This window comes from Dipodomys merriami, unplaced genomic scaffold (assembly GCF_024711535.1).
Source record: "Dipodomys merriami isolate MVZ:Mamm:240054 unplaced genomic scaffold, mDipMer1.0.p SCAF_202, whole genome shotgun sequence".
NCBI classification, from domain to species: Eukaryota; Metazoa; Chordata; class Mammalia; order Rodentia; family Heteromyidae; genus Dipodomys; species Dipodomys merriami.
In genome coordinates this window covers 1,821,936-1,849,477 of record NW_027203405.1, presented here as the reverse complement: position 1 = coordinate 1,849,477, position 27,542 = coordinate 1,821,936, and the positions used below count along the sequence as shown (strand labels likewise).

The 27,542-nt window shown below is 57.2% G+C and overlaps 2 protein-coding genes across 4 annotated transcripts in view; both read left to right on the top strand.

Annotated features, from left to right (window-relative positions):
• The window catches only part of LOC138833211 (testis-expressed protein 19.2-like), a 33,498-nt gene extending 18,156 nt beyond the window's left edge, over positions 1 to 15,342 (top strand). The window contains exons 4-6 of one of the 2 annotated variants that reach the window (XM_070031572.1): positions 4,091 to 4,408; positions 4,688 to 4,859; positions 14,768 to 15,342. In XM_070031572.1, the coding sequence (XP_069887673.1) occupies positions 4,091 to 4,408; positions 4,688 to 4,859; positions 14,768 to 14,792 (515 nt within the window). In that variant the 3' untranslated portion in view covers positions 14,793 to 15,342. Of the gene's footprint in view, positions 1 to 4,090; positions 4,409 to 4,687; positions 4,860 to 5,386; positions 5,590 to 14,767 lie in introns of those variants that run through there. The other variant, XM_070031571.1, reaches the window with a different exon arrangement.
• Positions 15,343 to 17,322: 1,980 nt separating this feature from the next.
• Positions 17,323 to 27,542, top strand: part of LOC138833283 (secreted and transmembrane protein 1-like) — a 21,713-nt gene continuing 11,493 nt past the window's right edge. Inside the window, exons 1-5 of one of the 2 annotated variants that reach the window (XM_070031716.1) lie at positions 17,323 to 17,390; positions 21,706 to 21,847; positions 22,240 to 22,548; positions 23,967 to 24,093; positions 25,099 to 25,456. In XM_070031716.1, the coding sequence (XP_069887817.1) occupies positions 21,757 to 21,847; positions 22,240 to 22,548; positions 23,967 to 24,093; positions 25,099 to 25,114 (543 nt within the window). In that variant the 5' untranslated portion in view covers positions 17,323 to 17,390; positions 21,706 to 21,756 and the 3' untranslated portion in view covers positions 25,115 to 25,456. Of the gene's footprint in view, positions 17,391 to 21,705; positions 21,848 to 22,239; positions 22,549 to 23,966; positions 24,094 to 25,098; positions 25,457 to 27,542 lie in introns of those variants that run through there. The other variant, XM_070031715.1, reaches the window with a different exon arrangement.

Below are 27,542 nucleotides of genomic sequence, written 5' to 3'. Positions count from 1 at the left end.
ACCACCGCCGTGTGCCTGAACACCACAGCTGCCACTTGCTGGACTTCCCTGGAATCTGGAATGGGGGCAGTGAGCTCACTGTCCTCCCCTTTTTCACCCCCTTCCCTCCCTCTCCCTGTGTCTCCCACTTTATCCCCAGGTAATCTGCTAAGTAAACAACCAGGGCTAGGAGCAATCTGAGTTCCTGGGACAGAATAGATGCAGCAAACCAGCAAGAGCTGCGGATGTGTGCCTGGGTTCACACTGCTAGGGAAAGCAGGCAGCCGGCCCTGCTGCTGCACGCAGCTCCTCGGACGGTAGTGCAGCCTGGTCCACGTTTCTCCAGCCCCACGTGGGCCAGTGCAGTGCTCCCTCCCAGGTAGATGCTGACGCTGAGCCAGTGCCTTCTCACCCACCTGCCCAGGCAGAGCGCCAAGGGCCCTGGGAAGGCCTGGCTGGCTTCCTGTCCTCCCTCCAACTCAGACTTGGCTCCTTCCCCATTTCCACCCCCCCTTCCTGAATTCCTCACACCAGAGCACACCTGGCCTTCCCAGGTCCAGCTGAGCCCCATCTGGGGCTAGAAGTCCACCCTGACCTCAGAGGGGAGCCACGAGGGAAGGCTTGGAGGTCTGGGGTCATAGGTCACCCTGTAGGGACATTGCCTGGCTAAAATTTAAATTCCAGAACTGCTAAGTAAATCCCTTAAAACATGAATTAGAATTTGGTTGTTAGATAATGACAAGGACACAAGAACAAAGAACCAAGTAAAATTCCTAGAGAAACTACTTTCTCACCCTTTGCACAACTACTTAAAGATAACTTTAAGTATCGTTTATAAAAAGAAATTACGAGCATCAACAGTGGAGCACCCAGGAGGACCAGGCTGGAGAACAAACAAAGGTGTGATGAAACATTTGCTAACTCTTTGGCCCCGGGAGGATAGTGAAAACAGAGCTGGCGGGGAATCGGTTGAATGCGCCTGAACCCCAGCACGTGCTGGCCCAGCTGGAAGAGTCGAGTTCAAGACCAGCTTGAGCTACATAGACTGTGTCTCGGAGATGCACAGGCTAAGGTGTTCTTCCATTTGATGGGTTGTCTCTTGATTCTGTAAATTGGTACCTTTGATGTGCAGCTGCTTTTAATTTTGAATACAATCCCATCTGTCCATAAAAGCATATTCTCTGGGCAATTGGAGTCTTACCAGAAAATAATTGCCTATGCCTGTATCTTCAGTGTTTGCCCTGTGTTTTCCTGCAGTAGTTTCACAGTTTTCAGGTCTCCTATTAAGCTCTTTGCTCCATTAGAGGTTGATGTTTTTTCCCCTTCAGGAGCAGTCGCAAATGCGCAAATGCCCCGTGAACCCTGCTTCCCGGGGACTTGTAGGGGCTGAGGTGGCCTGGGTTGGTCCAGGGTGTCCAGTCCCGCAGGGAGGAGTGGTCTGGAGCGTCTCTGTCCAGGGTGCGTTGTCTTGTGCTGTCAAAGGCTGATTAGCCAGGGCACAGCCTGCTGCCAGTCCTGCCAGCCTCCGCCCTTCACCCAGCCTCACTCTGGCCAGCCCACGGCTCCACAGCTCCGTCCCAGGGTGCTGGCCCTGCCCTGTGCCTGTCCTCGGAGCACACAGTGAGTCCAGCTGGTCCTGCCCTGCCCCGTGCTTGTCTGGAGAGCACACAGTAGGTGCTGGCCCTGGTAGGGAAGTGAAGGGTCATTTAGGAGTGGCTCCTCAGCCCTGGACCAAGTAGCCCTCTCCACGAACTTGCTTGATGAAATTCTTGCCTCCTCCCATTTTCTTGGAGATGAACAGTGAATTCCTGGCTTCTCATTAAAACACACATGATGAGTAGACTACCAAGAGAAGTTCTGACTTGCCTCTGAACAGGAGATAGTTCCTGGAACTCCATGGCTTCCCAGAAAAGCTTTCCTTCTGGGCGAGTCCAGGAGGAGCCTGGCTCCGGCCCCTCCCACTGCCACACAGAGAGCGCAGAGAGCAGTTGGCAGCAGAGGCAGCAGGTAAGGGGCTGGGGTGTGCTGAGGAGAGAGGACAGGGTGAGGGGGCTGGGGGACCGGCACAGGCGCCCGGCTCCTCAGCCGTGCTCCACGCAAGGGCAGGATGGGGTCACGGGCAGGCGGGTGGGCCGTGGGGGACTTGGAGCCGAGGCTGGCGGGGCGGGGCTGGTCTATACCCGTGCACGCACGCTTGTGCACTCCAGCACAAGCACTTACGGACATCCTTGAGTTTTTGTGCTCAACGCTAGTGCTCTACCACTTGGACTACAGCTCCATTTCCACCTTTTTGGTGGCTAATTGAGATAAGAGTCTCACAGAATCCTGCCATGGCTGTCTGAGCAGTTATCCTCAGATCTCAGCCTTCTGAATAGCCAGGATTAGAGAAGTGAAGTAACTGTTAAAAGCTTTGGAAGACACTACCTAAAACAAAATTAATTCCTGCTCAGCACAGTGTGTGCAATAGAGCATCTAGAGCAATGGGGTTCCGGTGGGTGCGGTACTCACTGTAACAGCACTTCTGTAAACCTAAAGTGGCTCAAAATAAAAAAAAAACTAGGCCCTACAACAGATGAATGGATCAGAAGAAAAATGTACCTATGGGCTGGGAAGGTGGCTCAGTGGTAGAGCGCTTGCCTCGCATGCCTGAGGCCCTGGGTTCCATTCCTCAGCACCACATCCACAGAAAAAGCCAGGAATGGCACTGTGGCTCAAGTGGTAGAGTGCTAGCCTTGAGCAAAAGAAGCTCAGGGACAATGCCCAGGCCCACAGTTCAAGCCCCAGGACTGGCCAAAATAAATGTGGTACCTATATACAATGGAATTTTGCTCATCCGTTAGAAAAAATAAGATTGTCATTGGCAGGGAAATGGGTGGACCTAGAACAAATCATGCTAAGTGCGGTAAGCCAGGCTCAGAGAGGCGGCAGTGCTAGACCTAAATGCTCAGGAGGAGATCAGTCACACAGGACTGCAGGCACCGCCCCGGCAGGACGCAGAGGCGTGACTTCGCTGAGTGCGTAAAATACCGTCTAGCTACATGAGTTCCAGGAAATGGAAACGTGGTGGTGTTGTTGTTGTTGTTGGCTGTGGTGGTTATGCTTTGGGTGTTTTCTTCTTTTGGGGGGCATAAAGAGTGGAGAGGGAGAGAGGGAGGGAGGAAGGTGAACAAATGGAATCATGCTGCTCAGGAGACACTCTGTGTAAAAGACGTGTAACCTGTGGGCAAAGTTAGGAGGGGAAAACAGGAAAAATGAAGGAAGCAGTGACATTGTCCAGAAAGAGGTACTCATTGCCAGACGTATGCAGTCCTAAGCCCTCTGTGCACCCTAATAATGACAATAAAATTACATTTAAAAGTAAGCAAGGAACAAAAGAAAAAGAACAGTGTCCTCCGGCACATCCTGGCCTGACTCACGGCAGCCCCTGGCAGAGGCCACGCGTGGCAGGCACGGCTCGGTGCCGGGCTAGGATGGGTCCCCTCTGCCCGCCCCGGCCTCCCTGCGGCCGTGCTAGAAAGAGCGGCTCACACAGGAAGCTCAGGGACAGGAAGGGGGCTGGGGCTCTGGAGGCCGGGCAGCCTGGCCAGGGTGGGTCAGGAGGAGCTGTCCTCAGGGCTGCCCATCCCGCAGGCTCTCGGCTCCCCCTGCCCCACAGCAGCCCTGAGGCCTCCAGCTCCTGCCCCTCCTCCTGCAGCGAGTCTCAGGAACGGAGTCAGGACCGGGGACCCCGCTGGCCATGCCCCCCTGCCCCGTGCCATGCCCTGGCCCTGTGTCCAGCTTGCTCAGAGTCCTCCTGCTTCTGGTCGCCTCCTTCAGTGCTGCTCATGAAAGTAGGTCCTTGAGAGCCGCCATCTGCTGGGGACAGGGAGGCCCCGGAGAGGGCGGGAAGGAGAGCCCAGCTCAGGCCCAGAGGGGCCCAGGCCCTGGAGACGGCGGAGTGGAAGCCCTCGGTTCTCAGCCCGTCCCAGCAGATGCAGGACCTCCCCTCCCCCCATGCCGTCCTCTACACACTCCGTGAGTGGTGCTGGCCCACCCCTGCACAGGGCCCGTTCAGAGCCCTGGCCCACAGGACAGCCACATCCCAAGGCCCTGCCTACGTGTGTCCCCCCAGGCTGGGACGATCCCGCGTGCACTGAGGGCGTGGTCTCCGTGTCCAGGGGTCAGCGTGCCGTGATGACCTGCAACATCTCCAACCCCTTCACCCGCATCACCGTCAGCCTGAGTGCCCCCGGGGCCGACGGGACCCTCTTCCGCGTGGAGCCCTCCGCAGGCCGCTCCCGCGCCTCCCGGGACGGCTGGGAGCTCCTGGTCCAGGGGGGCCGGGCCCAGCTGGTGGTGGAGTCCGCGCAGGACCGCCACGCCGGGCTGTACTCCTGGCGTCTGCGTGGACACCAGCTGAACAACAGGAACGTGTCCCTGAACGTGTCGGGTGAGTGAGGGCCTGCTGGGGTCCGCAGGGGGAAGGGGAGAGGAGGCAGGGGACCTGCACCTGAGGACGCCTGGACACGGTGCCAGCATGCACGGCCGGGAGCTCCTGCTGCCCTGAAGCTCCCCCACCCACCCGCACGCCCCTCCGGTCCTCCACAGGCCCTCTGCTGCCCAGCCCACCCCGTAACTCCACGTCCCGGGGTAGGGGGGAGCGTCCTGCAGGGAACGGGTCGCCTGCACTCCCGTGCCCCGTCCTGAGGCCGCCCTTGCCCACCACAAGATGGTGTCTCTGCAGAGCCGGAGCCTGGCCCCGCAGCCCCCACTCCGGACCCTCCCGCAGGCTCGGGGACCACGCGCATGGGCCCAGAAACCCAGCCCTGGCTCTCTGTTCTCTGCGTGATCCTGGTGCTGGACAGCCTGGGCGAGGACTGGCGCACACGGGGCTGGACCAGGTATGACCCCAGGGCCTGGTGCGGGGCTCAGGCTCCCTGGCCCGTGCCTGGCCACCGCCCGCAGCCCCCCAAAGTCCTGCTCCCGGCAGTGAGAGGAGGGGGACAGGAGCACCCCGAGAGCAGGGTCCCCACAGAACTGAAGCCCCCTCTGACCAACAGCACAGCCACAGCTCGGGTGGGGCGCAGTGGGGCCCTCTGTCCAGGTCCCCGCTTCCACCCAGGGCACCACAGAGGGCAGCGAGGCCTCCAGGGTTTCAGACCCTGCCCTGAGCCCTGGGCACCAGCTTGGGGACAGATGTGGTGGCTTCTGACCCAGAGCCTCTGCCTGCGGGGGCCCTGGGAGGGAGCCCTGTCCCCAGGGGGAGGGGCCCCGTCCTGAGGTACTCGAAACCCGGCTGGGCTGGGGCATCCACGCATGGCTGAATCCACCCTCCTGGTGTGGCCTGAGTGTGGAGCGCAGAGCTGGGGCTGGCTCTGTCGGGTCTGCACGTGTACAATGGGAGCTTTCTCTCCTTCCTCCTTCCTAGATTGTGGAGCACATGGGCAGCAAAGATGGCTCTGGGAGAGGGTAGAGTGGGCAGACCCCAATTGATCTTCTGATCAGTACCTAACCAGCCCGTGAAGGCTCAGGTGAATGATAGGGTGTGACCTTGACAGTGATTGGTTCCTCTTCCTCCCTTACCATACCACCCACCCTCTTTGTCTTTAAAAAGGGGCTGCTCTCTGTTAATAAACGAGTTTTTCTACCTGCTGGATTTGGCTCCCCGCTGTGTCTGATTGTCTCCTGGGCTAAGGGAGGCTAGGGAACGGGCGAGCGCCCCACTTACCTTTCCTCGGACCCCGTCCGTCTTTTGTGGGACGGACGAAGACCCAACACTAGATGAAGAGGGCTGGTTCAGAGCCAGAGGGAACGGAGCCTGGCCCAGCGTGGGTCCCGCCCGCAGGCCCTCGGCGAGGGGCACGCTGGGGGGGCCTCCCCCCTCTGCTGGGTCCCTGAGGCACACAGAGTCCTGACCTCCTCCCTGGCAGAGCTGCTGCCCTGAGGGCTTGCTCTGGTTTGCTGGGCACTGTCCAGGCTTGCCCTTCCCTCCAGCAAGGTCTCAGTGCCCGCCAGGAGACGCGGAGCTGCCTGCACACGCGCTTGTGTGCGTGCGTGTGTAATTAACCTTGTTATCATCGAGGTGTACAGAGCAATCACAAATTACATTAGTCAGGTAGTGAGTACATTTCATTCTGTTCAGTGTCTTGTTCCATTCTCTCCCTGCCCCTCCCGTCTCTGCCCACACATGGTACCGTTCACGTTCATCAAGGTCCAGTGAGCTCCACCACTTTTTTACCTTTTCCCTTGAGTTCTGTGCTCTTCCCCGACCCTCCTGAAAATATATATGCGAATACAACACACATAAGTTAAAAAAGACACGCAAATACACCACACATAAGTTAAAGGAGAATAAATAAGTCTTTTGTTTCTGTATCTGGAGTTCACTTCAGCATGTATATTGTTTTATATAACTATGAAGAGGCACTTGGGCATTGCACCTTTGTGTTTCTCTCCTAAGAGCATCCTCTTTTGGTCTCGCTCTGTGAGTATCTAGAGTCTTGTATAACTTATCGCATCCCGGTGCATTTTAGATCTAACTGCTGCGTATCAGAATGAACATGTGCCGTTTCTCTCTGAGCTTGGCTTACCTCACTTAGCATGATTCATTCTGGTTCCATTTCCCTTCAGATGACATTATTCTTTCAAATGGCTGTGTAAAATCCCTGAGCATAGGTGCCATTCATCTGTTGGGGGCATCTGGGCTGTCGCCGTAACTGGCTGTTGTGCGTAATGCGGCAGTGAGCACGGAGGTGCAGGTGTCCTATCCTGGCTCATGACGCTCAGGGTCCGTGCCCGGGGCGCCCTGGCTGGCTCAGGGAGGGTCTATGCTTAGTTTCTGAGGAACCTCCAGGCTGCTTTCCTGAGTGGTTGTGCTGGTCCACATTCCCACCAACCGTGCAGTAGGCTTCCTTTTCCCCATATCCCCGCCAGCATTTGTTGTTCAAATTCACGAAGCTGGCCAGTCTTACTGGGGTGAGATGGAATCTCAGAGTCGTTTTGATTTGTGTTTCCTTCATGGCTGGGGATGATGAGCATTTCCTCGTGTGCTTCCTTTCCATTCTTATGTCCTCTTCTGAGAAGTCTGTCCTTAGCTCCCTTGCCCACTTAGTGATTGGTGTATTAGGTTTGGGAGGGGTTAGTTTCTTGAGCTCCTTGTATATATGGGATATTAGGCCTTTGTCTATGTATGGCTGGTAAAGATCTTCCAGTCTGTTGGCTGGCTTTCTAGTTTAGTAGCTGTGTCCTTAGCTGTGCACAAACTTTTTATTTTGATGTAGTCCCACTTGTCAAGTCTGTCTTCTGGACTCGATTCAAGAAGTTTCTACCTGTACCTTTAAGTTCTAATGTTTCTCCTGTTCTCTCTTGCAGTAGTTTCAAAGTTTCAGGTCTGGCATTGAGGTCTTGGATCCGCTTTGAGCTGATATTAGTATATGTTGACAAACAGGGATCCACTTCTAGTTTTCTACATATGGATGTCCAGTTTTCCCAACACCGATTGTTGAAGAGGCTATGTTTTTTTCCACTATATGTCTTTGGGTCCCTTATCAAATATCAGATAACTGTAAGTGTATGGTTTTATTTCTAGGTCTTCTAATCTATTCCACTGATCTTGGGGTCTATTTCTGTGCCAATACCAACCTGTTTTTGTTATTATGGTTCTGTAGTAGTTTGAGGTCTGGTAATTTATAATACTGCCTGGATTGCCTTTTTTTTTTTTTTTTGCCTAGAATTGCTTTAGCTATTCTAGATCTTTTGTTATCCATATGAATTTTTAGATTGTTTTGTTTATCTTGGTAAAGAACATCATTGGGACTTTAATAGGGATTGCATTGAATTTGTATATCATTTTTGCAATGTGGCCATTTTCTCAATATTGATTCTACCTGTCCATGGACATGGAAGGTCTTTCCATTTCCTAATGTCCTCTTGGATTTCTTTCCTCAGATTTTTATAGTTTTCACTATAAAGATCTTTTACATCTTTGGTTAGATTAATTCTTAGGTGGTTTTTTTTTAGGCTATTGCAAATGGAGTTGTTTTCATGATTTCCCTTTCTGCTTGTACAGGGTTGGCATACAGAAAGGCTACTAATTTTTGTAGGTTAATTTTATATCTTGCTACTTTGCTAACATGGTTGTTCAGCTGTAGGAGCTTGGAAATGGAGTTTTTTGGATCCTTTAGGTGTAAGATCATGTCATCTGCAAATAGTGATAGTTTGATTTCTTCTTTCTCTATGTGATTCCTTTTTATGTCATTTTCTTGCCTTACTGCTCTGGCTGGGAATTCCAGAACTATACTGAAGAGGAATGGAGAGTGGACATCCTTGCCTTGTTCCTGATTTTAGGGAAAACGGTTTTAGTTTCTCCCCATTCAGTATGGTGGTGGCTGTTGGTCTGTCACAGATAGCCTTTATTATTTTAAGGGACGTTCCTTTATTTTTGTCGGTCGTAGGGCTTGAACGCTGGGCCTGGGCGCTGTCCCTCAGCTCTTCAGCTCAATGCTAGCGCTCTACCACTTGAGTCACAGCGCCACTTCCAGTTTTCTGGTGGTTATTTGAAGATCAGAGTCTTACAGGCCTTTCTTGCTCAGGCTGGCTTTGAACCCTGATCCTCAGATCTCAAGTCTACTGAGTATAAGATTACAGACGTGAGCCACCAGTGCCTGGTGGGATGATCCTAACTTCTCCAAACCTTTTTAGCATGAATGGATGTTATATTTTGTTGAAGCCTTTTTCAGCATCTATTGAGATGATCACATGGTTCTTATCGTTGGCTTTGTTGATATGGGGAATTGCATTTATTGATTTGTGTATGTTAAATCAGCCTTACATCTGTAGGATGAAGTCTACTTAGTCATAGTGTGAGATTTATTTTATTTGTTTCTGTTGGCTAGTATTTTATTGGCTTTGCATTTGCATTCATCAGAGAAATTGGACTGTAGTTCTTCTTTTTTTCTTTTTTTTTATTGTGAAAATACTGTACAGAGGGATTACAATTACATGAGCAAGGTAATGAGTACATTTCTTATCAAGCATTGTTGCCTCCTCCTTTGTTTTCCCTTCCCATCCCTTCCCATCTTCCCCCTCCCCCCCCCCCCCTCTGGTTTGGCGACGAGTGTGATACTGGCTTCATAGAATGAGTTTGGAATTGCTCCCTCTGTATTTCATGAAAAGCTTGAGGAGTATTGGTGTTAGTTCATCTTTGAAAGTTATAGAATTCAACAGTGAATCCACCTGAGCCTGGGCTTTTCCTTGTTGGAAGACTTCTGATTATTTCTTCAATCTCATTGTGTTATTGGTCTGTTTAATTGATTTATATCTTCCTGGTTCAGCTTAGGCAATTTGCATGTCTCTAGAAATTTGTCCATTTCTTCTAGATTTTCCTTCTTTTTTGAGTTTAGGTTTTGAAAATAGTCCTTTAGATTTTTTGGATGTTTGTGGTAATATTTCCTGTGGCATCTCTGATTTCTTGATGGTCGTGGGTCTTGAACTCTGGGCCTGGGTGCTGTCCCTCAGCTCTTCAGCTCAAGGCGAGTGCTCTACCACTTGGACAACAGCTCCACTTCCGGTTTTCTGGTGGTTTATTGGAGATAAGAGTCTCATGGAGTTTCCTGCCTGGGCTGGCTTTGAACCGTGATCCTCAGATCTCAGCCTCCTGAGTAACTAGGATGACAGGCATGAGCCACCGGCGCCTGGCTTCATCTCTTCTTTATCAGTCTCACTAGTGGTCTGTCAATTTGATTAATTTTTTCAAAAAAGCAGCTTTTTGTTTCATTGATTTTCTGTATAGTTTTTTTGTCTCTGTTTCATTAATTTCTGCCCTCATCTTCACTATCTTTCTTAGTCTAGTAGTTTGTTTTAGTCACATCATGAGGTTATTTACTTGAGCTGTTTGGTTTATTCTGGGTCCGGTCATGGGGCCTGAACTCTGGGCCTGGGCGCTGTCCCTCAGCCCTTCAGCTCAAGGCGAGCACTCTACCACTTGAGCCACAACACCACTTCCGGCTTTTTTTTTTCTTTTTGCTTATGTGGTGCTGAGGAATGGAACCCAGGGCCTCATGCATGCAAGGCAAGCGCTCTACCACTGAGCCACCTTCCCAGCCCAGCTGTTTGTTTTTTAATGTGTGCACTTAGAGCTATAAACTTTCCTCTTAGCACTGCCTTTGCTCTATCCCAGAGTTTTGTGGTGATGTGTTTTCATTTTCATTGAATTGTAAGAACGTTCTAATTTCTTCTAACCCGTGTGTTATTCAGTAGTGTGTTGTTCAGTCAGTCTTCATGTTTTTGGGTGTTTTCTGCGATATGTTTTGTTGTTGAGAACTAGTTTGATTACACTGTGATCAGAGAGGATGCAAGGAGTTACACCAGTGCTCCTGTGTTTGTGTGCACTAGGATAGGATCTGTTTTGGAGAATGTTCCATGGGCTGCTGAGAAGAAGGTGGATTGGTTGTTGTTGGGTGTCTGCTAACTCCATTTGGGTTGTGCTGTCATTTAATTCAGAGCTTCTTTGCTTATCTTTTGTCTGGTTGACCTGTGTTAAAATCTCCCAATATTACTGCGTTGGGGTCTATCCCGTTCTGTGAATTCAGAAGTGTTTGTGTAACATATGTAAGTACTCCATTGTTTGGTGCATAGATACTGACCACTGTGATTTGTTGGTCACTGTGATCATCCCCTTCACTACTATGTAATGAGCTGCTTTGTCTCTTTGTGCTGATTTTAGTGAAAACTCTATTTTACCAGATACCTGCCTTCTTACAGGATGCATTTGCATGAAAGGTCTTTTCCCATCCCTTCACTCAGAATTTGTTTTTGTCTTTGACTGGGAGATGGGTCTCTTGGAGACAGAGATGGATGGATTTGTCTTTTCATCCAATCTGCTGCCCCTTTTCTTCTGACTGAGGAATTGGGTACATTAATGTTCAGGGTTATGAGGGAGAGATGTGTCGTGTTTCCTGCCATTTTCTTGATTTCCCGTATTTTGTTTCTTTCCTTCCTGTTCTTACTTAAACTGCTCTTCCAGTGATTTTTGTCTAATGTTTCCTTGACTTTGATTGTTTCCTTCGTTTGATTGCTTCCCCTTAGTATTCTTTGTAATGCTGGGTTAGTGCTCATCAATTCGTTTAGTTTGTGTTTGTCATGGAAGGTTTTAGTTTCCCTGTCTCTTGTGAATGAGAACTTCGCACTCAGTTTGGGTTGGCAGTTGTTGGTCTTTGGGACTTGAATGATACCATTCTAGGCTCTCCTTGCATTGAGTTTGTGTGGAGAGATTGGCAATAATTCTGATCTTCCTTCCATTGTAATACAATTCCTTCTTTGATCTTGCTGCATGTAAAATTAATTCCTTGTTTTGTAAGTCCAGTGTTTTCACTACAATGTGTCTAGAAATGTTTCTTCTTGGATCCCGTTGACTGGGAGCTCTGTATGCCTCTGTCAGGTGGGTGAGTTTTCTCTCTTAAGATTGGGGACGTTTTCTGTTACTGTTCTATTGAATAGGTTTTCAATACCTTTAGTTTTTATTTCTTCCCCCCATTGATCCCGACTATGTGTAAATTTGATCTTTTGTCTGAGTCTGCCAGTTCTTGGCTTCCGCTTTGGTGTGTTCCAAGTGTGTTCTTTTTTTTTTTTTTTTTTTGCCTTTCTTTGATTTTTTTTGTTCTAATTCTTCTGTTTTATCCTCAACTACTGATACCGTTTTCCATTTCACTTATTCTGTTGCTTTGACATTCAACTGTGGTTTGAAATAGGGAAATTGAAACTTGTATGCTTCCCAGTGCTTTGTTGAGGCCGGTTCTCATGGCGTTAGTTCTGTCACTTAGAGAGGTGTATAGCGTTGCCATTTTTCTCTCCATATCTTTTTGGGTGAGTTGTATGTCCGTCGTCATTTCCTCCTTCCACACCTCTGTTTGTTTTTGGATAGCCCCTTTTATTCTCTCATGGTGTCTTTGATGGTTCTTTGGCCTTCCTCTCTTCTCCTTCGCTCTCACTGAGATCTTTCCCTGGATTATTGTTGGCTTTTGGACTTGGTTTGTTGTCTTGCTTGTTTGTGAATCTTATCTTTCATTGTGATTTACACATTTGGGTCTGGGGATTGTGAAGGTCGTCCTGGCTGTGGTGAGGGGTGGTGGTGGAGTGTGAGTCACTGGATGATCTCTGCCAGTTTTGCATTGGGCAATCTTCAGCTCCAGGGGTGTCGATAGTGTAATGTGTCCTGGTCAGTGGTTGGGGCTCTGTGGTCTGCAGGGTGTCCTGGCGTTCTGGCCTAGGTTTAGGCCTGCTAGTAGGTTCCTGTTATGTGGCACACAGCGGTTGAGTGTCTGGGGTAGGTCGGCAGATTCCTGCTAGTCACGGGGGGGGGGGGGGGGGGGGCTCATACTGGCCTGAGTCTTGCCCTGGCATCTGCTCCCAGAGGGGCCGGGAGCCATGCTCCAGGCCCTGACCTTGTCTGGCCTGAGTCTTGCCCTGGCATCTGCTCCCAGAGGGGCCGGGAGCCGTGCTCCAGGCCCTGACCTTGTCTGGGTGTGTGTGGGGAGGGGCAGGTTCCCACTCTGCCCCAATGGGAGGCTGTCCCCTCCCAGCCCTGGGTTGGGACAGGCGTGGGGCTCGGAGGGGGTGGGCTCCCGCAGGGCAGCGGGAGATTGCCCCAGCCGTCCCCCAGGCTGGCCCCTGGGTCCAGGCGGCCTGGGGCTGCAGGTGCAGCACCAGGGTGGAGGGAGGTGCTTCGCAGCTTTCCATCCCGTGTGTGCTAGGGATGCGACGCTCTTTGTTCTTTTTGGTGGTCAGTTTCTGCTTTTCTTGTTGTCAGTCTCGGGGAGAAGTGTGTGTTAGAGCCCCAAGTCTCTGATTAGAGAGCTAGAGCGATTCGAGTGACGGCCTCACTGCCATCTTGATTAGAACTTTTGTTTTTTGTTTTGGGGTTTGTTTGTTGTCAGTCCTGGGGTTTGAACTTGGGGCTTGGGTGTCCTGAGCTGCTTTTGCTCAAGTCTAGTGCTCTGCGCCTTGAGCCATGGCTCCACTTGTAGCTTTTTTGATAATTTATTGGAGATAAGAACCTCACAGATGGGCTGGGAAGGTGGCTCAGTGGTAGAGTGCTTGTCTTGCATGCATGAGGCCCTGGGTTCGATTCCTCAGCACCACATAAGCAAAAAGAAAAAAGCCAGAAGTGGCGCTGTGGCTCAAGTAGTAGAGCGCTAGCCTTGAGCTGAAGAGCTGAGGGACAGCGCCCAGGCCCAGAGTTCAGGCCCCATGACCGGACCCAAAAAAGAAAAGAACCTCACCGACATCCCTGCCCGGGCTGGCGTCCATCCTCAGACCTCAGCTCCTCGTGTCACACGTTGTCCACACCCAGCTTCGCTTGTGTTTGGAATGAAAACAGCAGCAAGTTTGGGGGACCCCTGCGTCGTGTGACTTGCCCCCAGACAGCGGGAGTGAGTGCATCCCGCAGCTGTTCTGTGTGTTGGCACAGCACACAGGTGCCCCGGCCCTTCCGTGACGGGCACCGTCCATTGATCCATCGAGGTCATAAAACACCACCGAGTAAAGAGACGGGGCTTTGTTTCTGCAGTGACCCACCTGTCATTCAACGGTGTAGAGTTCATGCTCCATGTGGTTGAATGTTTTCTGCAGTATATTTTGTTGTTGAGATCTAGTTTGTTTCCATTGCGATCAGATAGCATATTAGGAATTATCTTAATCTTTCTGTATTTACTCAGGCTGGTTGAATGTCCACAGACATGATCTATTTTGGACAAGGTTCTGTGGGATCCCAAGGAGAATGAGAATTGTGTGGCTGTTGGATGAAATACTCTGTAGATGTGTATTCAGTCCATTTGGTTCATGGTATTCATTCATTCAAAGGCTTCTTTGCTGATCCTTTGCTGACCTGTCCGTGGGTGAGAGCATCCCACTATTGTGTTAAGATCTATCCAATTGTGCAAGTCTAAGAGTGTCTGTCTGGCATTTTCAGGTGCTCCATTGTTTGGTGCATATATATTTCAGGCAACAGTTTGGCAATTTCTGCCTTCTTGCAGGATACATTTGCTAAAAAGATTTATTTCTATCCCTTCACCCAGAATTTGTGTCTGTCTTTGACTGTGACATACATTTCTTGGAGACAACACATGGTTGGATCTTTTTTTGTTTTTTTGGGTTTTGTGGGGTTTTTGTGGGTTTTTTTTTGTTTGTTTGTGTTTTGCAAGTTCTGGGGCTTTAACTCAGGCCCTGGGTGCTGTCTCTGAGCTTAAGGCTACCACTTGAGCCATAGTACCACTTCTAGTTTTTTCTGAGTTTTTCTAGTTTTTCAGACTTTCCTGCCCAGGCTGGCTTCAAACTGTGATCCTCAGATCTTAGCCGCCTGAGTAGCTAGGATGACAGGTGTGAGCCACTGGTGCCTGGTAAGCTGTTGGCTTCTGAGAGTGGCGTGTTGTCTTGGTTGTTTGGGGATTTTGGAGTCTTTCACTGTGATTTATGCGTTGCTCCCTGGTGTTAGAACTCCTGCCCCACCTCATGGCATTGCTTTGTCTCTGAGAATGGCGGCCCCTGTGGGCATCAGCAGACACTCACCGGCACAAGTCCCGCCAGGGTCCACAGCAACCTCATAGAGAAACTGTCTCTTAGAATCATCCTCATCTTGAATCGCATTTGGGCCCCTCTGGGCACCTTCCGGAGATGCCCGCACGGTGGTCTACCTTGGATTTCCTGCGTCTGTGGCTAGGGTTCACACTGGCTGCACCACGGTGACGCCGTCGGTGAGAGACATCACCAGCCGCTCATCCCAGAGGCACCACGCCTAATCCTTTGTCTTTTACAGGTTGGTATTCATCGTCCAAAAGTAAGACGTTCAACAGCGTTTGTGCATCTGTAAATAACCCAGTCGTATTCTGAGGACCTCGCCATAGGTAGTGACCGTGTTGTTCAGTTTGACAAGTCTGAAGCTGAAAAGGGACTGTAGCTGGACACGGCCAGCAGCTTGTCCTGAGTACTCACCCCTTGGAGATGGCCCCAGTAGGAGCAGCCCCCTGGCCAAATCAGGCCCTGTTGGGTCTTCGAAGGCCATGACTGGCAGGGCCCAGTTAGCTTGCCTATGTCTGCTGCTCATTCCCGTGTGCCAGAAGCCTCCGGAGCAGCCTGAGGATTCATTACACTCAAATTAAGTCCTCTTCACACTTCTCTTCTGAGGCATGGACACCCTTGCTTACCACAGCCTTTGGCTCTTGTTGTACCTTCAACCAAACGTCGCTCCTGGAAGGGTTTATTAGGCCTGCACACATTGACTTCCACCCCATTGGCCTGCTTTCTGCAGAATGACTCCAAACGCAAGACTGGATGACAATTTCAGTCCCACTTCAGGCCATGGCTCTTCATTCCCAAAAGCATATTCGTGCCAGGCTGTGTTGCAATAAACACCCATCCTTTTGTTTGTTATAAACTTAAAGCTACAAGTGGCCTACCCTGCCAAGAAGTGTCCGAAGGATAGTTCCCCATATCACACAGCCAGGCCCAGGGCCCAGGCTCCTGCCCAAAGCCCAGGTCTTTCCTTCACTGTGTGGCCTGTCCCCAGCACACGGTGGGTCCTGCTGACTGTGTCCCCTGCCTGTCCCCAGCACACGGTGGGTCCTGCTGACCGTGTCCCCTGCCTGTCCCCAGCACATGGCGGGTCCTGCTGACCATGTCCCCTGCCTGTCCCCAGCACACGGTGGGTCCTGCTGACCGTGTCCCCTGCCTGTCCCCAGCACATGGCGGGTCCTGCTGACCATGTCCCCAGCCTGTCCCCAGCACACAGTGGGTCCTGCTGACCGTGTAACCTGCCTGTCCCCAGCACACAGCGGGTCCTGCTGACCGTGTAACCTGCCTGTCCCCAGCACACAGTGGGTCCTGCTGACCGTGTCCCCTGCCTGTCCCCAGCACACAGTGGGTCCTGCTGACCGTGTCCCCTGCCTGTCCCCAGTGCACAGCCGGTCCTGCTGTCCATGTCCCCTGCCTGTCCCCAGCACACAGCAGGTCCTGCTGACCGTGTCCCCTCCTGTCCCCAGCACACGGCGGGTCCTGCTGACCGTGTCCCCTGCTGTCCCCAGCACACAGTGGGTCCTGCTGACCGTGTCCCCTGCCTGTCCCCAGCCCACGGCAGGTCCTGCTGACCGTGTCCCCTGCCTGTCCCCAGCACACGGCAGGTCCTGCTGACCGTGTCCCCCCCTGTCCCCAGCACACGGCAGGTCCTGCTGTCCATGTCCCCTGCCTGTCCCCAGCACATGGCAGGTCCTGCTGTCCATGTCCCCTGCCTGTCCCCAGTGCACGGCGGGTCCTGCTGACCGTGTCCCCTGCCTGTCCCCAGCACACGGCGGGTCCTGCTGTCCATGTCCCCTGCCTGTCCCCAGCACATGGCGGGTCCTGCTGACCATGTCCCCTACCTGTCCCCAGCACACGGCGGGTCCTGCTGACCGTGTCCCCTCCTGTCCCCAGCACACGGCGGCGGGTCCTGCTGACCGTGTCCTCTGCCTGTCCCCAGCACACGGCAGGTCCTGCTGTCCATGTCCCCTGCCTGTCCCCAGTGCACGGCGGGTCCTGCTGACCGTGTCCCCTGCCTGTCCCCAGCACACGGCAGGTCCTGCTGTCCATGTCCCCTGCCTGTCCCCAGCACATGGCGGGTCCTGCTGACCGTGTCCCCTACCTGTCCCCAGTGCACAGTGGGTCCTGCTGACCGTGTCCCCTGCTGTCCCCAGCATACGGCGGGTCCTGCTGACCGTGTCCCCTGCTGTCCCCAGCACACGGCGGGTCCTGCTGACCGTGTCCCCTCCTGTCCCCAGCACATGGTGGGTCCTACTGACCGTGTCCCCTCCTGTCCCCAGCATACAGCAGGTCCTGCTGACCGTGTCCCCTCCTGTCCCCAGCACACGGCAGGTCCTGCTGACCGTGTCCCCTGCCTGTCCCCAGCACACAGCAGGTCCTGCTGACCGTGTCCCCTGCCTGTCCCCAGCACACAGCAGGTCCTGCTGACCGTGTCCCCTCCTGTCCCCAGCACACAGCAGGTCCTGCTGACCGTGTCCCCTGCATGACCGTGTCCTGCTTGCCCTGACCCCAGTAGGGAGTGATCTACTGGCCTTCCCGAGGAGCAGTCCTTGAGTCCGTGAGCAAGGACCAACCCAGCTATGGACTGACTCCCTATGAAACTCCGGCCCTCCTCCTGTTTCCTGTGAGTAAACAGCTAATGCACAACTTCTAATTAAAATGCATAACGAGCAAACCATTAGGAAAAGTCATGGCACTTTTCTGTGGACACAGGCAGTTCCTGGAATTCCACCAGCTTCCCAGATGGGCCGGACCTGCCCGGGGCCTGCCTCCCGCCTTCGTCTTCCTCTTCTGGTCTTCCTCTGGGCTGGGCAGGCTTGGGAGCTGGTGGCAACAGACACGCTGGAGAGCCGGCTGGAGGAGGGGAGGTGAGTGGAGGGGTGAGGGGGGGGGTCGGTGCACCCAGGTGCGAGGGGCCTGGGGAGGGGATTCTGGGCACGGCCTCCGGCTGAGCCGCACAGCCAGGCCCAGAGCACGAGCAGGGTCAGGGCCACCACAGGCGCTAGAAAGCAGGACACATGGGAGACGGATGAGCGGCTGCCTTTGGAGGTCCGGTGTCCCCTGAGGCCTGGGCCTCGGCTCTCCAGGGGCCCAGGCAGCGGGATAAGCAGGATGAGGGGCCGGTCCCACCCTTCCTGGCCGCAGACCCCAGGGTGGGGCACAGAGCTGATCTGAGCCTGTGTCACAACAGTTCCTGCACACAGGCCTGGGTTCACACACACACACACACACACACACACACACACACACACACACACGGCCCTGTGGGCAGACGGCTGCGTCCCCTCACACGGGCACTAGCCCTCGCTCTGAATCCTACACACCCACCTGCACCACAGCACTGGGGACAGGAAGGGGGTCCAGGCTGCCCATGCCGGGCCGACGTCCCCGAGCTCTGGGGACAGGAAGGGCGGGGCCGGCTCCCCCAGCTGTGCTGGGCACTAGGGGTGTTTCCAGCAAGGGTGGGCCTCCTGGGGGGGAGGATGGCAGGTACGGCCCTCCCCTGCACAGGACACAGGTGGCCTTGGGCGTGGCGGGGCCTGGTCCCTGGAGACCCCCGACCCCCAGCATGGAAGCCATGGGCACCAAGGTTGCTGGGGCCATTTTGTGTCCTAGAAGAACTGCCGTGGTAGGGGCAGTGTCATGAAATCAGGACAGAGGGGGAGCTGAGAGATAAGATCTTAGCTAGAAAATCTCAGCCTCAGGAGCGTTGCCGCACCTCACCAGAGCTGGCCATTTACGCAAGCTCCCAGCAATGGGTGAACTATTTCTGCTGATGCTGGAGATAGTCAGTGGGCCAAGCGCGAAGCCACGGCTCTGGCGACGTTGCCTCGGTCACGTGACCCGGGTGGGTCCTGGCAGGGTTGAGCAGCCCATCAGAAATTCCTGCTTCTCAAAGTAGAGCAGAATGAGCTGATGTTCTGGCTGGAAAGCAGATGCAAGGAAAGGAAGAGGAGCCCAGAGAAGAGCCTCCCCGGCAGGTGTGAGCTCAGAGGGCAAGCCGCTCACGCCAGCTGGATGCGGGGAGGGGATGGCTGAGGCAGGGCCGGGGTCGGGCCGGGCCCGGGTGAAGGCGGAGGCCCTGGGAAGCACGCGTGCATCCTGGGCATGAGTCCTCCTTCAGGAAGAAGGTGGAGGTGGGCCCTGCCACGTGCTACCTACAAATGGTCGTCACATAGGATTGGAATCTTCAGAGCCCAGGACGTCTTGGACACTTTTTTTTTTTTTTTTTTTTTTTTTTTTTTTTTGTCGGTCGTGGGGCTTGAACTCTGGGCCTGGGCGCTGTCCTTCAGCTCTTCAGCTCAAGGCGAGCGCTCTACCACTTGAGCTACAGCGCCACTTCCGGTTTTCTGGTGGTTTATTTGAGATAGGAGTCTCACGGTCTCTCCTGCCCGGGCTGGCTTTGAACCGCGATCCTCAGATCTCAGCCTCCTGAGTAGCTAGGATTACAGGCGTGAGCCACCAGCGCCCGGTTTACATTTTAAAACGAATGTTAACAAATTAAGCCACAATCTTAGATCTTTGAAGGAAAAGACACACCAAGAGAACTGATGGCAGTATCTCCACTCTCCCCGAGCCGCAGAAGAGGAGAGCGAGGATTCGCCACAGAACAAATAGGCCGGTGGGAGGGCCGAGCATTTGCTTCATTAAAACACAGCTTCCTCAAACCAGAAAGGACAAGACAGACAGACAGTGCCATGAGAATGGCGGCCTGCGTCTGGGACATGCGTGACAGCAAGCGTCAGGAGGACAGCAGCTCCCACAGCCACCAGCTGCCCGGGCGCTGGAGGCGGCGTGGCAGTGTCCCAGGAACAGGGACACGTGCCCACGGCTGTGGGGACATGTGAGCACAGGACATGGGGACACGTGACCACAGGACACAGGGACACGTGACCACAGACCATGGGGACACATGACCACAGGACACAGGGGCACATGACCACAGGACACAGGGACACGTGACCACAGACCACAGGGACATGTGATCACAGACCACAGGGGCACGTGAACACAGGACACAGGGACACGTGACCACAGGACACAGGGACACATGACCACAGGACACAGGGACACGTGACCACAGACCACAGGGACACGTGACCACAGACCATGGGGACACATGACCACAGGACACAGGGACACGTGACCACAGGACACAGACCACAGGGACACGTGACCACAGGACACAGGGACACGTTACCACAGGACACGAGGACACGTGACCACAGACCATGGGGACACATGACCACAGGACACAGGAACACAGGGACACGTGCCCACAGCTGTGGGGACACATGACCACAGGACACAGACCACAGGGACACGTGACCACAAGACACAGGGACACGTTACCACAGGACACGAGGACACGTGACCACAGACCATGGGGACACATGACCACAGGACACAGGAACACAGGGACACGTGCCCACGGCTGTGGGGACACATGACCACAGGACACGGGGACATGTGACCACAGACCACAGGGACACGTGACCACAGACCACAGGGACACAGTGACACGTGACCACAGACCACAGGGACATGTGCCCACAGACCACGGGGACACGTGACCACAGGACACAGGGACACATGACCACAGGACACGGGGACACGGGCACGTGACCACAGACCACGGGGACATGTGACCACAGGGACACATGCCCACAGCTGTGGGGACACGTGACCACAGGACATGGGGACATGTGACCACAGACCACAGGGACATGTGACCACAGACCACAGGGACACATGACCACAGACCGCAGAGACACAGGGACACGTGACCACAGACCACAGGGACATGTGCCCACAGACCGCAGAGACAGGGACACGTGATCACAGACCACAGGGACACGTGACCACAGGACACAGGGACACGTGACCACAGACCGCAGAGACAGGGACACATGACCACAGATCACAGACCACAGGGATACATGACCACGGACCGCAGAAACACAGGGACACGTGACCACAGACCATGGCGACACATGACCACAGGACACAGGGACACAGGAACATGTGATCACAGACCACAGGGACACATGACCACAGATCACAGGGACACGTGACCACAGGACACAGGGACACATGACCACAGACCACAGGGACACAGGGATACGTGACCACAGATCACAGGGACACGTGACCACAGGACACAGGGACACATGACCACAGACCGCAGAGACAGGGACACGTGACCACAGATCACAGACCACGGGGACACATGACCACAGATCACAGACCGCAGACCGCAAAGACATAGGGACACGTGACCACAGATCACAGACCACAGGGACATGTGACCACAGGACACAGGGACTCGTGGCCACAGGACACGGGGACACATGACCACAGACCACAGGACACCGGGACACATGACCACAGACCACAGGGACACATGGCCACAGACTGCAGAGATACAGGGACACGTGATCACAGACTGCAGGGACATGTGACCACAGGACACAGGGACACGTGACCACAGACCACAGGACACAGGGACACGTGACCATAGGACACGGGGACACGTGGCCACAGACCACAGGACACAGGGACACGTGACCACAGGACACAGGGACACGTGACCACAGGACACAGGGACAATCCTCTGTCACATGATGCTGCTCCCCAGGAAGCAGCTGGGCGCAGCTTTGCCTACGTCAGTGTGGAGCTTCAGGACAAGCCCAGGGCCCGGGCCCGACGCCCCAGCTCTCTTGCTGCCGTGAGATGGCTCCCTGGCTTCCTCCTGGTCTCCATCACTGTTCTGTGCTGCTTGAGACGCGGCTGGCCAAGCAGCCTCGGCCGTCTTCCTGCCTTCCTGCACACAGCAGGGGAGCCGGTGCACCACGGTGCCCGCGCTGGCTGTGATGTCAGCACCGGTCTGGGCCGCAGCCGCCCTCCAGGCCAGCCTTGTGCTGGTCAGCAGGAGGTGGAGTCTGCTGGACCTTGTCGCATGAGCTGGCTACTGACTGTGACCTTGAGCTGGCTTCCGACCGTGCCCTCATGCCCTCAGCCTCCTGCGTAGCTGGCTCGACGGCCCCACACCACCGGCCGGCGCCATGCTGGGGGACGGGGTAGAGAGTGGGGAGCTGGAGGCCCAGGCCCCGGGCCGTGATGGGCCGTGAAGAGGTCGGCCGAGGCTGCCTGACCCTCGACTGACAGGAGGCGTCCCTGCAGGCAGCGTCCCCGAGCGGACATCGAGGGCCTGGTGGCCCGAGCCCCGTCACGATGACCGGCTGCCCGGCGGTCCCTGGCCGCTTTTCCCGGGTGCTTGGAGCGCTCCTGCTGCTGGCCTCCTCACTGAACACTCAGAGCGGAAGTAAGTCTGGGGTCCCTCCCTGGGCGCTGCGGGGGCCGGGGGCAGACCGGCCTGGGCCCTGGCGGGGAGAAGTGGCTGTCAGCAGCCGCGGGCCCTGGGGACGGCAGAGAGAGCCACGGGGAGCGCCGTGAGGACCCCAGCACGTCGGTGGGCCGCGGAGACGCGTGTCTACGGGCTGGGGGTCGGGCTCTGTTGGGAGCCTTTGCTCTGCATGGGCCGGGCCCGTCCAGCGGCCGCAGTGTCCCCGCAGCCCAGAGCCGGCCGGGCCGGGCCAGGCAGACCGGGTTCTGCGGTGAGCAGGGGATACCGGCACGGCCCGCCTCCTGCCCGCCTGTGTGATGTGGAGCCCATGGCGTCCCCAGGAGGCCCTGACACACGGGACCTCCCCCCAGGCCGGGATGACCCCGTGTGCACCGAGGGCGTGGTCTCTGTGGCCAGGGGTCAGCGCGCGGTGATGACCTGCAACCTCTCCAACCCAATCACCCACATCACCATCCAGCTGAGCGCCCACGGGGTGAACAGGACCGTCTTCAGTGAGGACGCCCCTGGCCACTTCTCCCGGGGCGAGTGGCAGCTCCAGGTCCAGGGGGGCCAGGCCCAGCTGGTGGTCAGGGCCGCCCAGGACAGCCACGCCGGGCTGTACCTGTGGCATTTGTATGGACACCAGAGAAACAGCAGAGTCATCATTCTACATGTTACAGGTGAGGTGGAGGCCAAGGAGGGGCTGGGGAGGGAGGCTGGGGAGGGGCTGGGGAAGGAGGCCAGGGAGGGGCTGGGGAAGGAGGCCGGGGAGGGGCTGGGGAGGGAGGCCTGGGAGGGAGGCCGGGGAGGGGCTGGGGAGGGAGGCCTGGGAGGGAGGCCGGGGAGGGGCTGGGGAGGGAGGCCGGGGAGGGGCTGGGGAGGGAGGCTGGGGAGGGAGGCCGGGGAGGGGCTGGGGAGGGAGGCCGGGGGAGGGGCTGGGGAGGGAGGCTGGGGAAGGAGGCCAGGGAGAGGCTGGGGAGGGAGGCCGGGGAGGGGCTGGGGAGGGAGGCCAGGGAGGGGCTGGGGAGGGAGGCCGGGGAGGGGCTGGGGAGGGAGGCTGGGGAGGGAGGCTGGGGAGGGAGGCTGGGGAGGGAGGCTGGGGAAGGAGGCCAGGGAGGGGCTGGGGAGGGAGGCTGGGGAGGGAGGCTGGGGAGGGAGGCCAGGGAGGGGCTGGGGAGGGAGGCTGGGGAGGGGCTGGGGAGGGAGGCCCGGGAGGGAGGCCGGGGAGGGGCTGGGGAGGGAGGCCGGGGGAGGGGCTGGGGAGGGAGGCTGGGGAGGGGCTGGGGAGGGAGGCCGGGGAGGGGCTGGGGAGGGAGGCTGGGGAGGGGCTGGGGAGGGAGGCTGGGGAAGGAGGCCAGGGAGGGGCTGGGGAGGGAGGCTGGGGAGGGAGGCCAGGGAGGGGCTGGGGAGGGAGGCCGGGGAGGGGCTGGGGAGGGAGGCCGGGGGAGGGGCTGGGGAGGGAGGCTGGGGAAGGAGGCTAGGGAGGGGCTGGGGAGGGAGGCTGGGGAGGGAGGCCAGGGAGGGGCTGGGGAGGGAGGCTGGGGAGGGAGGCTGGGGAGGGACTGGGGAAGGGGCTGGGGAGGGAGGCTGGGGAAGGAGGCCAGGGAGGGGCTGGGGAGGGAGGCTGGGGAGGGAGGCCAGGGAGGGAGGCCGGGGAGGGGCTGGGGAGGGAGGCCAGGGAGGGGCTGGGGAGGGAGGCTGGGGAGGGAGGCTGGGGAGGGGCTGGGGAGGGAGGCTGGGGAGGGGCTGGGGAGGGAGGCCAGGGAGGGGCTGGGGAGGGAGGCCAGGGAGGGGCTGGGGAGGGAGGCAAGGGAGGGAGGCCGGGGAGGGGCTGGGGAGGGAGGCTGGGGAGGGAGGCAAGGGAGGGGCTGGGAAGGGAGGTCGGGGAGGGAGGTCGGGGAGGGAGGCTGGAGAGGGAGGCCAGGGAGGGAGGCCAGGGAGGGAGGGGGGGAGGCCAGGGAGGGAGGGGGGGAGGCCAGGGAGGGAGGCCAGGGGCGCCCTCTGCCCTCTGGTGGTCACTGGGGGGCAGGGACCGAGCCATGCCAGCCAGTGATGGGCAGCAGAGCCAGCCGTGCCTGCCGGTCCCGCTCCCCTGCAGGCACAAAGACAAAGCGCCCAGGCGGGGAGCTGCGGCCGTGGACGCTGGTGGGGGTGATGGTCGCTCTCCTCTTCTCAGTCCTGGTGGCTGGAACCCTGGCTAGGAGAGTTTACACAGGCTTGAGCAGGTGAGCCGCAGCTGGCGGTACGGGTGGGACTGTGGGACCGCACCGTGGTGGGCGGGTGGAGGACGGACCCCGCGGTTTCTGGCCTGGCCCTGGCTGAGGGCGCCTGGACGCCCCACTGCCGCCGGGCTCATGCAGCCAGAGCCACCAGGCCCGGGGTGTCCACCAAGTTTGGGCCTGAGCCAGGGCCTCCTCTGCCTCCCGCCAACATGAGGAGGACTCGGCCTCCATGCTGGGAGCTGAACAGTGACTGTGCGGGATGGGGGGGGGTGGACTCAAACCCCTGGAGTCCAGGGGGAGGCCTGGGAGGGAGGAGGAGGCCCGGGAGGGAGCAGGTCCCGGGAGGGAGCAGGTCCCAGGAGGGAGCAGATCCCGGGAGGGAGCAGGCCCCGGGAGGGAGCAGATCCCAGGAAGGAGCAGATCCCGGGAGGGAGCAGATCCCGGGAGGGAGCAGGTCCCGGGAGGGAGCAGGTCCCGGGAGGGAGCAGGTCCCGGGGAGGGAGCAGATCCCGGGAGGGAGCAGGTCCCGGGGAGGGAGCAGATCCCGGGAGGGAGCAGATCCCGGGAGGGAGCAGATCCCGGGAGGGAGCAGGTCCCGGGGAGGGAGCAGATCCCGGGAGGGAGCAGATCCCGGGAGGGAGCAGATCCCGGGAGGGAGCAGATCCCGGGAGGGAGCAGATCCCGGGAGGGAGCAGGTCCCGGGGAGGGAGCAGATCCCGGGAGGGAGCAGATCCCGGGAGGGAGCAGATCCCGGGAGGGAGCAGATGGGGGGGAGGGAGGAGCAGGCCCCGGGAGGGAGCAGGCCCGGGGAGGGAGCAGATCCAGGGAGGGAGGAGCAGGCCCCGGGAGAGAGCAGATGGGGGGGGAGCAGATCCTGGGGGGATCAGGCCCTGGGAGGAAGCAGATCCCAGCCGGAGGCCGGGTCCAGGCAGCCCTTCAGAGCCTGCTGTGGATCCTGGATCCGGTCCAGATGCCCATGGAGCCCTGCCCCCTTCCTGCTGTGCACAGGAGACTCTGCGCCTAGTGCCCGAGGCGGTGCTGGGTCCCAGTGCCGGCGAGCTCAAGCATGGCAGCCCAGGGAAGAGGGCCTGGAAGCACCCGCACCCAGGAAGGAGAAGGCCCACCCTGGTCCCGGCCACCTCCCTGCCCCTCTGCACACACGGGGAATCCCAGAGGCTGGATTGGGGGCGGCCTGCCCTGCCCACCCCCGGCACAGGGCTGGCTGCCCTCCCTCTGCCCACAACTCAGCCCCGGGGTTTCTGGCCACACAGGGGGGGAGGATCTCCCTGGGGAGGGGCCGGGGCCTACAGGGAGTCTGGTGCCCCCTGTCTTCTGTCAGAAAACAAAGCAGGACATGCAGACCCTGTGTCATGTGTCTGTTCCCATTTCTATGAGGACTAACCAACTTCCTGTGAGCCAACGTGAACAGGTTCCATGTGCCAAACCAGATCACACACACACCCTTCCCTGTGCACACACACACCCTTCCCTGTGCACACACCCTTCCCTGTGCACACACACACACCCTTCCCTGTGCACATACACCCTTCCCTGTGCATCACACACACCCTTCCCTGTGCACACACACACCCTTCCCTGTGCATCACACACACCCTTCCCTGTGCACACACACACCCTTCCCTGTGCACACACACCCTTCCCTGTGCACACACACACCCTTCCCTGTGTACACACACACCCTTCCCTGTGCACACACACCCTTCCCTGTGCACACACACACCCTTCCCTGTGCACACACACACCCTTCCCTGTGCACACACACCCTTCCCTGTGCACACACACCCTTCCCTGTGCACACACACCCTTCCCTGTGCACACACACACCCTTCCCTGTGCACACACACACCCTTCCCTGTGCATCACACACACACACCCTTCCCTGTCCACACACACACCCTTCCCTGTGCACACACACACCCTTCCCTGTGCATCACACACACACACCCTTCCCTGTGCATCACACACACCCTTCCCTGTGCACACACACACCCTTCCCTGTCCATCACACACACCCTTCCCTGTGCACACACACGCACACCCTTCCCTGTGCACACACACACCCTTCCCTGTGCACACACACCCTTCCCTGTGCACACACACACCCTTCCCTGTGCACACACACACCCTTCCCTGTCTATCACACACACCCTTCCCTGTGCACACACACACCCTTCCCTGTGCATCACACACACCCTTCCCTGTGCACACACATACCCTTCCCTGTGCATCACACACACACCCTTCCCTGTGCACACACACACACCCTTCCCTGTGCACACACACACACCCTTCCCTGTGCATCACACACACACCCTTCCCTGCGCACACACACCCTTCCCTGTGCATCACACACACACCCTTCCCTGTGCACACACACACACACCCTTCCCTGTGCACACACACACACCCTTCCCTGTGCACACACACACCCTTCCCTGTGCACACACACACCCTTCCCTGTGCATCACACACACACACCCTTCCCTGTGCACACACACACCCTTCCCTGTGCATCACACACACACACCCTTCCCTGTGCACACACACACCCTTCCCTGTCCATCACACACACACCCTTCCCTGTGCACACGCACACCCTTCCCTGTGCACACACACACCCTTCCCTGTGCACGCACACCCTTCCCTGTGCACACACACACCCTTCCCTGTGCACGCACACCCTTCCCTGTGCACACACACACCCTTCCCTGTCCATCACACACACACCCTTCCCTGTGCACACGCACACCCTTCCCTGTGCACGCACACCCTTCTGGGTATGTGTCACACACCCCTTTGGAGTAGGCTGGTGTGCCAGGTCAGGCCGCTGTAGCGGGATCTGAAAGCCAGGCAGCAGGAGGCCCTGTTGTCCTGTCTGGAGCTCTGGTCACTGCTGCTTTGACCTCCCAGCTCTGTTCTACATTTCTTCTGTAGACTTGAGTCATGTAAATAAGGGTTCAGTGGGAGGTGACCAGGGTTTTGGGGGTGGGTGGTGACTCGGGGTTTGGGGTGGGTGGTAACCTGGGGTTGGGGGTGGGTGGTGACCCGGGGTTGGGGGGGGTGGGTGGTGACCCGGGGTTTGGGGGGGGTGGGTGGTGACCCGGGGTTTGAGGGGGTGGGTGGGTGGTGACTCGGGGTTCAGGGGGGTGGGTGGTGACTCGGGGTTCAGGGGGGTGGGTGGTGACTCAGGGTTTGGGGGGGTGGGTGGTGACCGGGGGTTCGGGAGGATGGGTGGTGATCCGGGGTTCAGGGGGGTGGTCGGGGGGGTGGGTGGTGACCCGGGGTTTGGGGGGGTGGGTGGTGACCCAGGGTTGGGGGGTGGGTGGTGATCCGGGGTTCGGGGGGTGGTCGGGGGGGTGGGTGGTGACCCGGGGTTCAGGGGGGTGGGTGGTGACTCGGGGTTCGGGGGAGTGGGTGGTGACCCAGGGTTG